The 15,831-nt window shown below is 42.5% G+C and overlaps 1 protein-coding gene across 1 annotated transcript in view; it reads left to right on the top strand.

Annotated features, from left to right (window-relative positions):
• Positions 1-1,534: 1,534 nt before the first annotated feature.
• The window catches only part of LOC117441162 (collagen alpha-4(IV) chain-like), a gene marked incomplete at its 5' end in the record, with an annotated part of 29,502 nt that continues 15,205 nt past the window's right edge, over positions 1,535-15,831 (top strand). Inside the window, 14 exons of the mRNA XM_034077367.1 lie at positions 1,535-1,603; positions 1,754-1,789; positions 2,644-2,706; positions 2,918-2,953; positions 3,117-3,158; positions 4,417-4,497; positions 4,925-4,969; positions 6,494-6,556; positions 7,198-7,242; positions 8,076-8,129; positions 9,878-9,938; positions 10,758-10,862; positions 11,217-11,372; positions 15,453-15,542. Coding sequence (XP_033933258.1) covers positions 1,535-1,603; positions 1,754-1,789; positions 2,644-2,706; positions 2,918-2,953; positions 3,117-3,158; positions 4,417-4,497; positions 4,925-4,969; positions 6,494-6,556; positions 7,198-7,242; positions 8,076-8,129; positions 9,878-9,938; positions 10,758-10,862; positions 11,217-11,372; positions 15,453-15,542 — 946 coding nt within the window. The remainder of the gene's footprint in view (positions 1,604-1,753; positions 1,790-2,643; positions 2,707-2,917; positions 2,954-3,116; positions 3,159-4,416; positions 4,498-4,924; positions 4,970-6,493; positions 6,557-7,197; positions 7,243-8,075; positions 8,130-9,877; positions 9,939-10,757; positions 10,863-11,216; positions 11,373-15,452; positions 15,543-15,831) is intronic.

Raw genomic sequence — 15,831 nt, 5'->3', positions numbered from 1 at the left:
TAGTTCCTTTATAGCCCAACATTAGCCTCCTTTAGCTTAGCGGTGGTGACCTGAAGTCATGTGACCGTGCTGTAGTTCCTTTATAGCCCAACATTAGCCTCCTTTAGCTTAGCGGTGGTGACCTGAAGTCATGTGACCGTGCTGTAGTTCCTTTATAGCCCAACATTAGCCTCCTTTAGCTTAGCGGTGGTGACCTGAAGTCATATGACCGTGCTGTAGTTCCTTTATAGCCCAACATTAGCCTCCTTTAGCTTAGCGGTGGTGACCTGAAGTCATGTGACCGTGCTGTAGTTCCTTTATAGCCCAACATTAGCCTCCTTTAGCTTAGCGGTGGTAACGTGAAGTCATGTGACCGTGCTGTAGTTCCTTTATAGCCCAACATTAGCCACCTTTAGCTTAGCGGTCGTGACGTGAAGTCATGTGACCGTGCTGTAGTTCCTTTATAGCCCAACATTAGCCTCCTTTAGCTTAGCGGTGGTAACGTGAAGTCATGTGACCATGCTGTAGTTCCTTTATAGCCCAACATTAGCCTCCTTTAGCTTAGCGGTGGTGACCTGAAGTCATGTGACCGTGCTGTAGTTCCTTTATAGCCCAACATTAGCCTCCTTTAGCTTAGCGGTGGTAACGTGAAGTCATGTGACCGTGCTGTAGTTCCTTTATAGCCCAACATTAGCCACCTTTAGCTTAGCGGTCGTGACGTGAAGTCATGTGACCGTGCTGTAGTTCCTTTATAGCCCAACATTAGCCTCCTTTAGCTTAGCGGTGGTAACGTGAAGTCATGTGACCATGCTGTAGTTCCTTTATAGTCCAACATTAGCCTCCTTTAGCTTAGCGGTGGTGACGTGAAGTCATGTGACCGTGCTGTAGTTCCTTTATAGCCCAACATTAGCCTCCTTTAGCTTAGCGGTGGTGACGTGAAGTCATGTGACCATGCTGTAGTTCCTTTATAGCCCAACATTAGCCTCCTTTAGCTTAGCGGTGGTAACGTGAAGTCATGTGACCGTGCTGTAGTTCCTTTATAGCCCAACATTAGCCACCTTTAGCTTAGCGGTCGTGACGTGAAGTCATGTGACCGTGCTGTAGTTCCGTTATAGCCCAACATTAGCCTCCTTTAGCTTAGCGGTGGTAACGTGAAGTCATGTGACCATGCTGTAGTTCCTTTATAGTCCAACATTAGCCTCCTTTAGCTTAGCGGTGGTGACGTGAAGTCATGTGACCGTGCTGTAGTTCCTTTATAGCCCAACATTAGCCTCCTTTAGCTTAGCGGTGGTGACGTGAAGTCATATGACCGCGCTGTAGTTCACGTTAGCTTTTTACTTCTGAAATCATAAAGTGGTGTTAATATGTGGAGATTATCCTGCTGAACTAAACGTGTAAGAATCATAAACGTTGAGATTATTTTCTGCAATATTCCAAAATCCCAAGGAGAAATCTCATTGGACCAGAGAGATGCTGCCTTTAGGGACCAACACGGAAATACGACATCCTGCAACTCTGTGTTGTACAGTATATTGAAGTGTGTTTTATTCTGCAGGGTTTCTCAGGACTGAAGGGATTTCCAGGAGATCCCGCCGTCTACTACATACAGTATCCAGGAATATCTGTAAGTATTACAAACTGGGATGTTTTTGGCACCTGGTGGAGAGACTTTGGTTGCATCTCAATTTCCCCCAGAAAACCACAGATTTGTTTCTGTGCATGTTTTTCTTTCCTTTAACATGAACAGTAAAGCAGTACGGCGTTTGTGTTTCAGGGCGACGTCGGGCCCAGTGGATTTACTGCTTTGTCGGTGAGAACAAACTAAACTAAATACGATTGTTCCTCTGGGAAAATTATCTTGTTGAATTTTTTCACTCTTCATTTTAAAAGTGATCACCAGTGCCGCGAGAACACTGAGAGCTGTTTGTAGTTATAAATATGTTTGTTTTTAAGTATTTTCTGAAATAATAAAGGCAATACTAACAAATGTTTTTTATTCCATTACTTCAAGTTCATGGGTTAAGTATTTAGTTTTTCTCGAGGTAACAAAACTGTATTATTAAAATGTAATCTATTCTGGAGAAAATAACGGATTTCACAAGATTATAAAAATAAGTACAATATTTATGTTATTTATGGATCAACCAGATAAAGTTATACGTAATAGACATACTTTATTGTAATTTCAACGAGACACAGAGTGTACTATTAAAACGAAATTTCGTTGTACTGGCTTACAGGAACAGGACAATATAAAAAATTGCTACAATTGTACATATAAGTAAATAATAGTGACGTGGTGCTGATAAAATTAAAGATAAAGTATGCGTTTAAAATATAAAGACTTAATATACATATAAATAAAATAGACATACTATATAAATAATAATAGTATCGCATTGATGGTATTTATATTCTAACCATAAACATATTTTGTTTTCTCATCATTACCTATTTGAATATTTTGTAATCGAGAGAAAGAAAATACACAACTTCTCTGTTTTCATAATATTATTTATATATATTTATGTTTTAAAACCTTAAATTAAAAAAATTAAAAGCATTACTTGTTCAAGAAAATGTGTTTTTGATTTTTTATAAATATCTAATAACTGTTTTATTCCAAATGATTCAATGTTTAATTTGATGTGTGTGTTCCTGCAGGGCGAGCCGGGCCTCTCCGGTCTGCCTGGAGTTCTGGGTCCTGCAGGACCGGACGGGATCAACGTGAGTCACTGACAACAACAATAACAATAATTACAAATGTACAAATAATATTCATAAGAGTAATTACCGTTTTTTTTTTTACTTCAATACTTTTTTTGTTGCTTTAAATTGCTGATATTTATTATGACCACGGTTGTGTACTTGTATTATGTTTTATGTATTAAACGTCTCTTTATTTAAGATGTAATTTCATATATGAATGTGTCTACAGGGTCTCCCTGGTCTGCCCGGCTTCAGGGGTTCACCTGTAAGTATTTGAAGTACATTTGATCACTTTACTTAAGTACAATTTGACAAACTTATACTTCACATGAGTATTTCCACTTTTTCTACTAATGTAGACTTTACTGCATTAGAGTAATTTATTTACAAATATATGTTAAACCTTCATCAATGTGTTTGTGTTTCAGGGAGAAAAAGGTCGATCTCTGCCGGGACAGAAAGGAGACGAGGTACAAACAATTACTTTACCTATTATACAACATTAGCCTCCTTTAGCTTAGCGGTGGTGACGTGAAGTCATGTGACCGTGCTGTAGTTCCTTTATAGCCCAACATTAGCCTCCTTTAGCTTAGCGGTGGTGACGTGAAGTCATGTGACCGTGCTGTAGTTCCTTTATAGCCCAACATTAGCCTCCTTTAGCTTAGCGGTGGTGCCGTGAAGTCATGTGACCGTGCTGTAGTTCCTTTATAGCCCAACATTAGCCACCTTTAGCTTAGCGGTGGTGACGTGAAGTCATGTGACCGTGCTGTAGTTCCTTTATAGCCCAACATTAGCCTCCTTTAGCTTAGCGGTGGTGACGTGAAGTCATGTGACCGTGCTATAGTTCCTTTATAGCCCAACATTAGCCTCCTTTAGCTTAGCGGTGGTGACGTGAAGTCATGTGACCGTGCTGTAGTTCCTTTATAGCCCAATATTAGCCTCCTTTAGCTTAGCGGTGGTGCCGTGAAGTCATGTGACCGTGCTGTAGTTCCTTTATAGCCCAACATTAGCCTCCTTTAGCTTAGCGGTGGTGACGTGAAGTCATGTGACCGTGCTATAGTTCCTTTATAGCCCAACATTAGCCTCCTTTAGCTTAGCGGTGGTGACGTGAAGTCATGTGACCGTGCTGTAGTTCCTTTATAGCCCAACATTAGCCACCTTTAGCTTAGCGGTGGTGACGTGAAGTCATGTGACCGTGCTGTAGTTCCTTTATAGCCCAACATTAGCCACCTTTAGCTTAGCGGTGGTGACGTGAAGTCATGTGACCGTGCTGTAGTTCCTTTATAGCCCAACATTAGCCTCCTTTAGCTTAGCGGTGGTGCCGTGAAGTCATGTGACCGTGCTGTAGTTCCTTTATAGCCCAACATTAGCCCCCTTTAGCTTAGCGGTGGTGACGTGAAGTCATGTGACCGTGCTGTAGTTCCTTTATAGTCCAACATTAGCCACCTTTAGCTTAGCGGTGGTGACGTGAAGTCATGTGACCGTGCTGTAGTTCCTTTATAGCCCAACATTAGCCACCTTTAGCTTAGCGGTGGTGACGTGAAGTCATGTGACCGTGCTGTAGTTCCTTTATAGCCCAACATTAGCCTCCTTTAGCTCAGCGGTGGTGACGTGAAGTCATGTGACCGTGCTGTAGTTCCTTTATAGCCCAACATTAGCCTCCTTTAGCTCAGCGGTGGTGAGGTCATGTGACCGTGCTGGTTTATAGCTGTATTGTGTGTTCTTCAGGGGGATCAGGGCCTCCAAGGACCTCCGGGGCCGTTTGAGTACGTCGACCCTCCAGAAGACCTGTACCTTAAAGGAGAAAAGGTGAGTGGGATTTCAGATGATAGTTCTATTGTAGTTCTATGTCTCTGTCTTCTATGTCAGGAAACGCTACACCTGTTCCAGATGTGGTCACGTGTCTTGTTTCTACCGTATTCCTACTGTAGTTGTACCATAGATCTACCAAAGGTTTCACTGTACAGTACCTTAGGTTTTCATGTAGTTCTACTGTATTTCCACGGTTGTTCTATCCTACATCCACCATGGCTTTTACTAAGTTCTGCTGTTGTTCTACCTTAGTTCAACGTAAGGTTCCACTTTCTACTGTAGTTCTACTGTAAATGCCATGAAACTCTTAACCGCTTCCACAGCAGCCGATGAGGTGTTTGTTCATCCTTGTCCTGTTTCTAGTCCATGATCTGCTGTAGTTCTGGTTCTGTTGGTTCTCATGATCGATGTGTTGGTTCTTCAGGGGCACCCGGGGCCTAAAGCCATCTGTGGAGCAACAGGACTGCCGGTAAGTTCAGACCATCTGTTTCCTCCAAAGCTCCACCCTCTTGTGTGACATTCAGGGGTGTAGTGCTATTTGTACAAGTACCATAGCACCTAAGACATGCATCATGTTGTGGCACGACCACCAAACAGAAACATATGGACATAGGTTAATACAAAGTGTGTAAATGTATTTAGTATCCTATCCATGTGAACATGTTTTAAGTGGGAGGTGGACCTATCTCTCTCAACAACACCCGATACGAAACAGAACTGTAAACAGATTTTATTTTTCTTTATGCTTATTTTACAAACCACTCCCCTTTTAAACTGTATTTTTGTTTTACTGTCCTGTCGTATGAATTTGAATTATTTCATACCTGTTTTTAATTTATTCTCTATTTCTTTGAAACTATAATTATCATATAAAAGGTCTGCCTTGGAAATACTTGTTTACATAAATGATGACCGTTGGAGACCCACTGAGACGAGGCCCGTCCACACGGAGACGAAACCGATTTCGAACCGAAGTCGATTTCAAAAAAATCTTCCGTCCACACGGAATCGGCTCAAGAAATGTGTCCAAACAAAACCACTCAAAACCGCTGGAGACGCTGTAATACATATGCCAGGCCTGTAAGTGGCGCTGTGCTTCCCCACTAAATACACCAAAAGCAGCGAATAAGACCCCCGAGCATCTGTAGCATGGTCAGTAGCGTCTGGAGCACGAACGCAACCCTGTGATCCGCCATTGTTGTTGGCGAAACGCATCAGCAATGACGCGGGGGAGAGGTGGGGAGAGGCGGGGCTATGGCGTCATAGGGCAGGGGTGGGCAGGGGTGTCAAACTCAAGGCCCGGGGGCCAAATCTGGCCCGCGACTTCATTGCATGTGGCCCGCAAGAGCTTGCAAAGAATATAATATGTTTATTATACGGTTACAGGCCGCTTTACAGAAGCAGGTTGCCCATAAACTACATGTCCCACAATGCATCTCGTTTTGTGACATGCACTGAAGAGACTCACAATTATTTGCCCTGGACTTCTGCTTTCAGACGTAGTTAATTACTAAGTTATTATCCTATCCGATAATAATCAAATTCAGAGGCAATAATGTAATATATAATACATTATATATATTATATATTTATATATGTATATTTATAGTTACAACCGGCCCTTTGAGTGCAACCATAATGTTAATGTGGCCCGCGATGAAATTGAGTTTGACCCCCCTGGTATAGGGCGTACACACGGAGGCGCAAGCGTGTCGTCTCCAGACCTACCCACTTCGGGAGCCGGTTTCAAAGTGTATCGGTTTCGGGCTCCAAAGCCGCGGCTCCGTTTCGGCTTCGTGTGGACGAACTGTCTATACGATAAAGGACGTTAGCGGAAACAACTGAAATGGCCTCCGTGTGGACGGGCCTGAGACTAAAGTTATCTAAACCGCAACTGCAATTGTTTAAGAGCCGGAGCCTATCTCGATGGTGAAGACCAACATGTTGATTCTTGTAGATGACGAAAGTAACGCTGAGGTTGCTTTGGTTTCAGGGTCTGGATGCACTTCCAGGGATCTTAGGAGAGAAGGGCATCGTGGGATTCCCTGGACCCAGGGTGAGTGACCCTATTATCAGGGTTGGCCTCAGCGGTCGCTTGATGAATCTGATGTGTTCAGATCAGTGAAGAAACATCTGTCTCTCTGAACCCTCTATAACACCCCCCACACACACACACACACTCACACACACACTCAGACACACACACACACACACACACACACACACACACACACACACACACACACACTCAGACACACACACTCAGACACACACACACACACACACACACACACACTCCACACACACTCAGACACACTCTCACACACACACACACACACACACACACACACACACCACACACACACACAGACACACACACACACACACACACACACACACACACTCAGACACACACACACACACCACACACACACACACACACACACACACACACACACACTCACACACTCACACACTCACACACTCAGACACTCAGACACTCAAATCCAGCGCCAGACACTGTTCACGCTGCTATGGAAAGTCTTGTACATTCCCAAAGATATTAAAGTGACTGTTATTTTGTATATATTGATATTTGTACTTTTGTATTTGGGATTGTGGGAAACGGTATTTTGATCTCTCTGCACACACAAGCTGAAAGTATAAAGTTGACTTTGACGTGTGTCTGTGTTTCAGGGGTTTTATGGTAACCCTGGAGTTCCCGGAGAGAGAGGATTCAAGGTGAGTTAATTAACAACGCTGTGAAAACGATATGAGTAAAACGAGAAAATACGGTTTTTTGATACAGCCAAAAAACGAGGTGTTTCAAATGGCTTTTTAAAGAAAAACAGTAAACCCATTAAGACAGGGGTGTCAAACTCAATTTCATCCACATCAGCATTATGTTTGTACTCAAAGGGTCGGTTGTAATTTTAATTATATATAAATATACATATGTAAATATATAATGTATATTAAATAATGTATTATATTACATTGTTGGCCCTGCATTGGATTATTATCAGTTCTGGTAATATCTTCCTAAATAACTACGTCTGAAGTCTGGGGCAAATAATTGAAAGTAAATATTCAACAATTACACCAATTGTATGGTATATTATATTCTTTGCAAGCTCTTGCGGGCCACATAACATTAGGCCGCGGGCCGGATTTGGCCCCCGGGCCTTGAGTTTGACACCCCTGCATTAAGACGTACAGAAACACACTTCAAAATAACATTTGAACGCTGTCTATTTTTTACTTTTTAATGCTGTTTTAATTCTATTTTGAGATGATGAATTTCTAGTATTGTTTATTTCTACTCTTTAATTTCTACTTATGTGCAATGCCTTAGACAGATATAACATGCTAAATAATAGATATAGATATTTAATAAAAGAGTATTTTTACATTTGACTATGTCGGAGAAAATGCTAAATGTTGCATAATGTCCATAAACTGGATTTCTGTGTGTGTGTGTGTGTGTGTGTGTGTGTGTGTGTGTGTGTGTGTGTGTGTGTGTGTGTGTGTGTGTGTGTGTGTGTGTGTGTGTGTGTGTGTGTGTGTGTTTTCAGGGGATGCGGGGAATCCCAGGTCTCCCAGGTCTGATTGGACGGGAAGGTCCTAAGGTCAGTCTGTTTGTCATTTAGTGTCTCTTATCTCTGCTGACCAATCACACACGGGTAGATCCAAGAACCAGGAAGTAGTGCCGCTACCTGATCTGTACGGGAAACCTGATTGGTTCTGAGCGTGTGCGTAAAAATGCTGCTACTTCCTGTTACCACCATCGGTTTACGGCGTTGTTGAAAAAAGTGCCGACATGATAGATTTTTTTGTTTTAAACTTTATTGAACAACGTGGTTGAATAACTTTAACAATGACTTTTTTCAAGCATTTCACCGGCTTTTCTTTGTTACGGAATTATTACATTACATTACATTACATTACATTACATTACATTACATTACATTGCATTACATTACATTACATTGCATTGCATTACATTACATTGCATTGCATTGCATTACATTACATTACATTGCATTACATTACATTACGTTACATTACATTACATTACATTGCATTACATTACATTACATTGCATTGCATTACATTACATTGCATTACATTACGTTACATTACATTACATTACATTGCATTACATTACATTACATTACATTGCATTACATTACATTACGTTACATTACATTACATTACATTGCATTACATTACATTACATTACATTGCATTGCATTACATTACGTTACATTGCATTGCATTACATTACATTACATTGCATTACATTACATTACGTTACATTACATTACATTACATTGCATTACATTACATTACATTACATTACATTACATTGCATTACATTACATTACGTTACATTACATTACATTACATTGCATTACATTACATTACATTACATTACATTACATTGCATTACGTTACATTGCATTACATTACATTGCATTACATTACATTACATTACATTACATTGCATTACATTACATTACGTTACATTACATTACATTACATTGCATTACATTGCATTACATTACGTTACATTACATTACATTGCATTACATTACATTACATTACATTGCATTACATTGCATTTAGCTGACGCTGTTATCCAAAGCTTACAATAAGTGCGTTCGACCAACAAAATACAACCTTGAAGAAAACAGAATCATATATAAGTGCTTTGTTAATAGTTCTATCGCTCGAAGTGGAGTCGAAAGAGTTTTCAGTCTGCGCCGGAACGTGAATGAGGAAATGAGCTCTGTATTTTGGAAATTGTTCCCCCAAACAAAAGAGAAAGTGTTTATTAGATAAGGAACACCATACCTAGTCAAGCCAAAGATAACTTTATTATTTTCAAATCCTAGAAAACTGCAGAAAAACGCTTTAACATACCTCAGTCAGCAATGTTCCTAGTGGCCAAACGGTGGTACTACACGTTCCATGTTCCCATTCACTGACTGAAAGAGACTTCCCAGTCCAAACATTTGAATAGGTGTTCTTTATATTTCTAGCTCCTAAAGGAGATATAGTCTGTGCCCGTTTTCCTCCATCGAGAATAATAATGAAATATTATCATTCCCTTCAAATGTGTGTCTCGTGTTCCACAGATTGCAATATCAGTCAAAAGAATTGCAATCAGAGATTTTTTCCAAATCGTTCAGCTCTACTATATATATCTATGAGGTCTGTTCTGCACATTGGATCGATGCTTTGTGTTTACAATCCAAAAGCTCCGGACAATCTATGAAATAAGAAACGTTACTTTTGAAAGTAGAACTGACAATAGGAGAATAAAGTTACTTCTGTGTTTTTTAATTTGTAATAAGCCTGTTTTTGTTCGCAGGGCTTGACGGGAGATCCCGGTCCTAAAGGCGTCCCTCAGGATGTAGAGGTCACACACACAGGTACACACACACACACACACACACACACACACACACACACACACACACACACACACACACACATGTTGTGAGGATGTGGAGGTTAGACAGGATGGTGTAAATCTGTGGGTACATTAAACATCTTTCACATCTGGAACATTTGTTTTTAAGACATTTTTAAGACGTCAAAAAACTATTTTCGTTGAAAATGTGGAAAAAATATCAGAATATTTTTGAAAGTCTTAACAAATTAAATGCTGAAAAAAAGTAACAACAAAGACGGAACTTTTAGAGGAAAGAAAGTGTAATTATGCATAAAACTGAAGAATAAACACGGAATCTGAAAATGTTTCACTTAAAGGTGGGGTAGGTCATTTTGGAGGAAGCAGCTCGAGTGGCTAGAATTTGAAAATACACAGCCGGAGAAAATCTGCCACTTTCTCACAGAGCGCCTCCCCCAACACACACGAACACGCACATGACCAATGAGGGCAGAGGTCAGTGTGTGCCCAGGTGGAAGGCTGACAGGCAGGCAGGCCGTCCAGTTACTTCAGCCGGCTCAGATGATTGGTCGAGCTTTCTACAGCGCCACGGCTTCAAAGCACTTCAGATATTCATTGCTATCGGGACGTTAAGAGCATCCATGGAATATAACAACAAGTGTACCTCGAGCCGGTTTCTCAAACGTACCCCCCCCACCTTTAGTCTTTTAATATTGAAAAAAAAAGAATTCCAGATTGTTTCGAAAATGTAAATCGTTTTTCACATATCTTTGAACGCTAGTCGTTCAGCTGGTCTTATGTCCGGTCTCACGTCACCTCACTGCCTGTTGTTCTCCAGGTGACGATGGAGACCCCGGGGCCCTCGGACCCAGGGGCCCCCCGGGAGACATGGGGCTGATGGGGGTGCACGGCCCCCCTGGAGCACCCGGCAGATCGTTATCTGGTCAGTAATGTTGAGCTAGTCACAAGGGGAACACAGCTGTGGCTCTAACATTCAGTCCACTGGTCCTCAGTCCGATCAGCGGTCAGAAAGAGACTCTATCAGACATCGTGTTTCATATCGTGTTCTTTGGCTGGCGTCGACGGGGTCTTCTTCTGTAGCCTCTGGTGGCGTAGCCCTGGAGCTACAGATCAGATGCACGCTGAAGGCTCTCTGAGCATCTCTCTCTGATGCTGCTGTGATGCTACATGTTGTTGTTTGTTTCTCATGCGTGTTGATGTTTGTCTGTTGATGTTACACATGGACCTGACCGTTAAAGTATCATCCTATCGTATCCTAATGAATGTTCCTCTTCAGGTCCCAGGGGTGCTGTGGGGGAGAGGGGGTCTCTAGGGTCCAGGGGGGACGGAGGAGACCCGGGTCTGGTTTATAAAGATCCACTCACTCCGGGAGAACCAGGAAAACCAGGACGGCTCGGACCACACGGACTGAAAGGAGAACAGGGGGCACCAGGTACCGCAGAGCACCGTTCACCTGTTGGGTGCATAGCCCTCACAGTGTGGCGACGCCGTCATCCAAAGGGAATTAACGCTCGTTTAGTTAGAAACCATTTTAGCATTCTTCATTTGTTCATTTTGGACGTCAGCTCCAATAATAAGTCTAAAATAAGTTGTGTTTTCAAAATACCCACAGTCAAAGCCTTAAGAACAAACATAACATGCTGATTTCTATAATATCAAGACCCCTGAATTTAAAATGTAACTTTAAAAAAAAAAAGATATTCAAGATACTTTCTCATGTTTTCCTTATGGGACACATTCAAGTCAAATTCATCAAAACCTATTTAGTTGATGCTTATTTGCATATCACAGATTTCAGACACATCGAATAATTCTTTTTCATTTCATTTGTTTATTTTATTTAAAGGACAGTGCACATTAATTCACATTGCTGTAAATGAGCCAGTATTAGCCAGCAGGCTAATTTTCAACTGTTGTCCTTGGCAACATGTTAACTGACCACAACAAGACTAGAAAATAAAAACATAATTAGATAGAGTACAGCAGACAACATCAGCACACCAATAAATAAACATCAGTACACCAATAAATAAACATCAGTACAAGAATAAATAGGAACAGTAGTACAACAATAGAGAGGAACAAACACACAAACATGCAAACAGATGAAATATCATCACACCTTGATTCAGTTAAAAGTGTTCACATGTTTGATTGTTTAAAAGCCAGTTCTTATGGTTGCGGTTAAATGTATGAAAGGAGGAGTTATTCCTGATCTGCATGGCGTCGTGTTCCAGAGTGTAGGCGCCCTCAGAGTTATTCCTGATCTGCATGGCGTCGTGTTCCAGAGAGTAGGCGCCCTCACAGAGAAACAGTGTTTGCCAAAGGAACTGGACCTAAGAGGGACTACACAGTCCCCTCTTAGGGCAGACCTTGTGGTTCTACTGTTTGAATTTTTCTGTTGTATAAAAGTGCAGAGCGGTGGGGGGGGGGGGGGCCTTGCCGTTTAGAATTTTAAAAATGAGACATGCATCAGTGTGTTTTAATATATCTTCCCAGCTGAGCAGGTTATGTTTGTCCAGGATTTTGCAATGGTGGTATAGCTTCGGTTTTCTGTCCAACACTTTGAGAGCTTGTTTGTGAAGTGACAGAATAGGCCTTAATGTGGTGCTATTCCCCTGGGTCCAGCTGGTTCCCCTGGGTCCAGCTGGTTCCCCTGGTCCAGCTGGTTCCCCTGGGTCCAGCTGGTTCCCCTGGTCCAGCTGGTTCCCCTGGGTCCAGCTGGTTCCCCTGGGTCCAGCTGGTTCCCCTGGTCCAGCTGGTTCCCCTGGGTCCAGCTGGTTCCCCTGGGTCCAGCTGGTTCCCCTGGTCCAGCTGGTTCCCCTGGGTCCAGCTGGTTCCCCTGGTCCAGCTGGTTCCCCTGGGTCCAGCTGGTTCCCCTGGTCCAGCTGGTTCCCCTGGTCCAGCTGGTTCCCCTGGGTCCAGCTGGTTCCCCTGGTCCAGCTGGTTCGCCTGGTCCAGCTGGTTCCCCTGGGTCCAGCTGGTTCCCCTGGTCCAGCTGGTTCCCCTGGGTCCAGCTGGTTCCCCTGGGTCCAGCTGGTTCACCTGGTCCAGCTGGTTCCCCTGGTCCAGCTGGTTCCCCTGGGTCCAGCTGGTTCCCCTGGGTCCAGCTGGTTCCCCTGGTCCAGCTGGGCATACAGTCTGTCAGGTGGGGAAGGATCATGGCAGTCATGTAGAGTTTTGCAACAGGTGTTGTCAAACAGTTCCTTATATATCTAAAGTTTGCTAGATTGTATTTAGTTATTTGCGTTACCTTTCTCACTTGTGTTTTGAAGGATAGAGTAGTGTCAAGGATAATGCCTAGATATTTGAAATGCGTAACTGTTTGAATGACCTCCCCAGACACATAGACCTGGGGTTCACCGTGTGATACAGTGTTGGTCTTGCTAAAAAACATACAGCCTGTCTTCTTAACATTCAGACATAGCTGAGAGTCAGTAAGCCATTGATCTACGTGAACCATTGCATCATTTAGTTTGGCCGCAGCTTGGGCCTTGGTTTTTGCATGGACATAAATGACAGTGTCATCAGCGTGCGCCTCACATCCAGTGCACACTGAGGGCAAGTCATTTATATAAAGGCTGAATAGTATTGGGCCCAGGATAGATCCTTGGGGTACACCCAGTTCATTCCTCAGGGGTGGTGATGTCTCGCCACTTACCCTCACACACTGAACTCTGTCTGGCAGATAGGAGCTCATCCAGTCTACTGCACTGGGTGAGAAATTAAAATAGGACATTTTGTGAATGAGTACTTGATGATTGACTGTATCAAAAGCTTTCTTAAGATCTAAGAAGATTGCTCCAACAATGCCTCCTTTGTCCATTTTTAATTTAATATTTTCCACAAGGAAACAATTTGCGGTCTCAGTGGAATGATTGGCTCGGAAGCCGAATTGCATGGGGTGTAGTGTGAAAGGACTACTGTTAAGATGTCCAGTCAATTGCTCAGCTACACATTTCTCAGAGATCTTAGACATGACAGGTAAAATACTAATGGGCCTATCGCTGTTTGCATCAGTTGTGTCCCCGGATTTGTGGACTGGCACAACAATGGCTAACCTCCAGTCTTTTGGGAATGTTCCCTCCCTAAAAGAGGTGTTCGTTATGTTGGTAATTGTCCCTGTGAGGGTGGTAGCATGTTGCTTTAGAAACAGAGAATCCAGTCCAAAAGTGTCTTTTGATTTGGAATTGTTTAAAGAAGAAATTATAGAATTAACTTTGGATTCAGAAGTCTCTGTCAGGGAGAAGACTGGCTGTGTATAATCAATAGGTGATGAATGTATTTGACCAATTTGGGGACTGTTTATAGTCAGCCTCACAGAATCAATAAAATGGTTATTAAAAATAGCCGCTATGTCTGCTGGCCCCTCACATAAGGTTCCATTGTTACTGATCTCCAGCTGCTTTGTTATTTTATGTCCTTTCCCTGTTAGGTTCTGCAGACAGTCCCAGACTGTTTATGATTTCCCTTAGATTCATGAATGAGATTAACAAAGAAGTTGGATTTAGCTGCCCTGATTTCCTTTGTAACTCTGTTTCGTAAGGACGCAAATATAAGCCTGTCAGTCACTACATTTGACTTAAGAGAGTGCTTTAGAGCATTATCTCTCTCCTTCATTGATTTCCTGATGTCACTATTAATCCAGGGGAGGGTGTGTTTATTTTTGGCCTTAGATTCGCTTTTCCTGAGGAATCGTTTTGATATATTTTGGATTGTTGACATAAGGGCATGTGTGTTGGTATCCACATCTGCACCTGATAACATTTGGCTCCAGTTAATGTTTTTAATTTCCCTGTCGAATTCATCAATATCACTCTTGGGTATTCTTAATTGGTAAGATTTTGTACTGGGTTTCAAATGGAAGCGGGATTTAGTGAGCTTTCTGACTATGAGAGTTAGGTTGTGACAGACCAGTGATAATATTGTAGGTTTTTGTCACCCTTTCAGGTTTGTTGCTGAAAATCAGGTCAATCTGGGTTTTTGAGGATGTGGTTATTCTAGTAGGCCCCTTAATGAATTGTGTGAGATCAAATTGATTAGATACCCGTTCTAGTGCCTTATTACTTGCTTTGTCCTCCCAGTTAACATTGAAGTCACCCATTAATATTATTTCCTTGGCAGAACTGCATTCTCGAAGCATTTTTTGTAATTTGTCAAAGAAAATAGCTGTTGCAGATGGTGGTCTGTACACTCCAATGAGAATGAAAGACATCTGTGGGGACAGGCTCACATTAAGACAGATATGCTCAAGCTCATTCTCAGCAGAGCATTGAAACTCATTACATGATATGTGGTCTTTGATATAAAACAGTAACCCCCCACCCCTGCCCACAGCTCTATCTTTCCTAAAAACATTATAGCCAGGAATTGAAGGAACATATTGGGCTATTTGGTAGTTATGATCCGGACTGATGCACACAGGATACACGTCACTTCCTCGTTCTAATATCTATAATCAATAAAGACTGTTTGCTCTTGTCGTTCTGCTGACTTTCTGTTTTCTCTTCAGGTACTTACTGCTTTCCGGGAGCTCCAGGAGAGTCTGGAGATCCTGGAGATCAGGGGCCACAAGGGGCCCAGGGCTTCCAAGGGTTTAAAGGTGAGCGTCTGGACGTATTGACTGACTGACTGGCTGGCTGACTGACTGGCTGACTGACTGGCTGACTGACTGGCTGACTGACTGACTGGCTGACTGACTGACTGACTGGCTGACTGGCTGACTGGCTGACTGGCTGACTGGCTGACTGACTGGCTGGCTGGCTGACTGGCTGACTGACTGGCTGGCTGGCTGACTGACTGGCTGACTGGCTGACTGACTGACTGACTGGCTGACTGACTGACTGACTGGCTGACTGACTGGCTGACTGACTGACTGGCTGGCTGGCTGG

The sequence above is a fragment of the Pseudochaenichthys georgianus genome, unplaced genomic scaffold, assembly GCF_902827115.2.
Source record: "Pseudochaenichthys georgianus unplaced genomic scaffold, fPseGeo1.2 scaffold_1526_arrow_ctg1, whole genome shotgun sequence".
In the NCBI taxonomy this organism is placed as follows: domain Eukaryota; kingdom Metazoa; phylum Chordata; class Actinopteri; order Perciformes; family Channichthyidae; genus Pseudochaenichthys; species Pseudochaenichthys georgianus.
The sequence above is the reverse complement of the archived record's forward strand: the minus strand, read 5'-3'. Positions and strand labels throughout refer to the sequence as shown.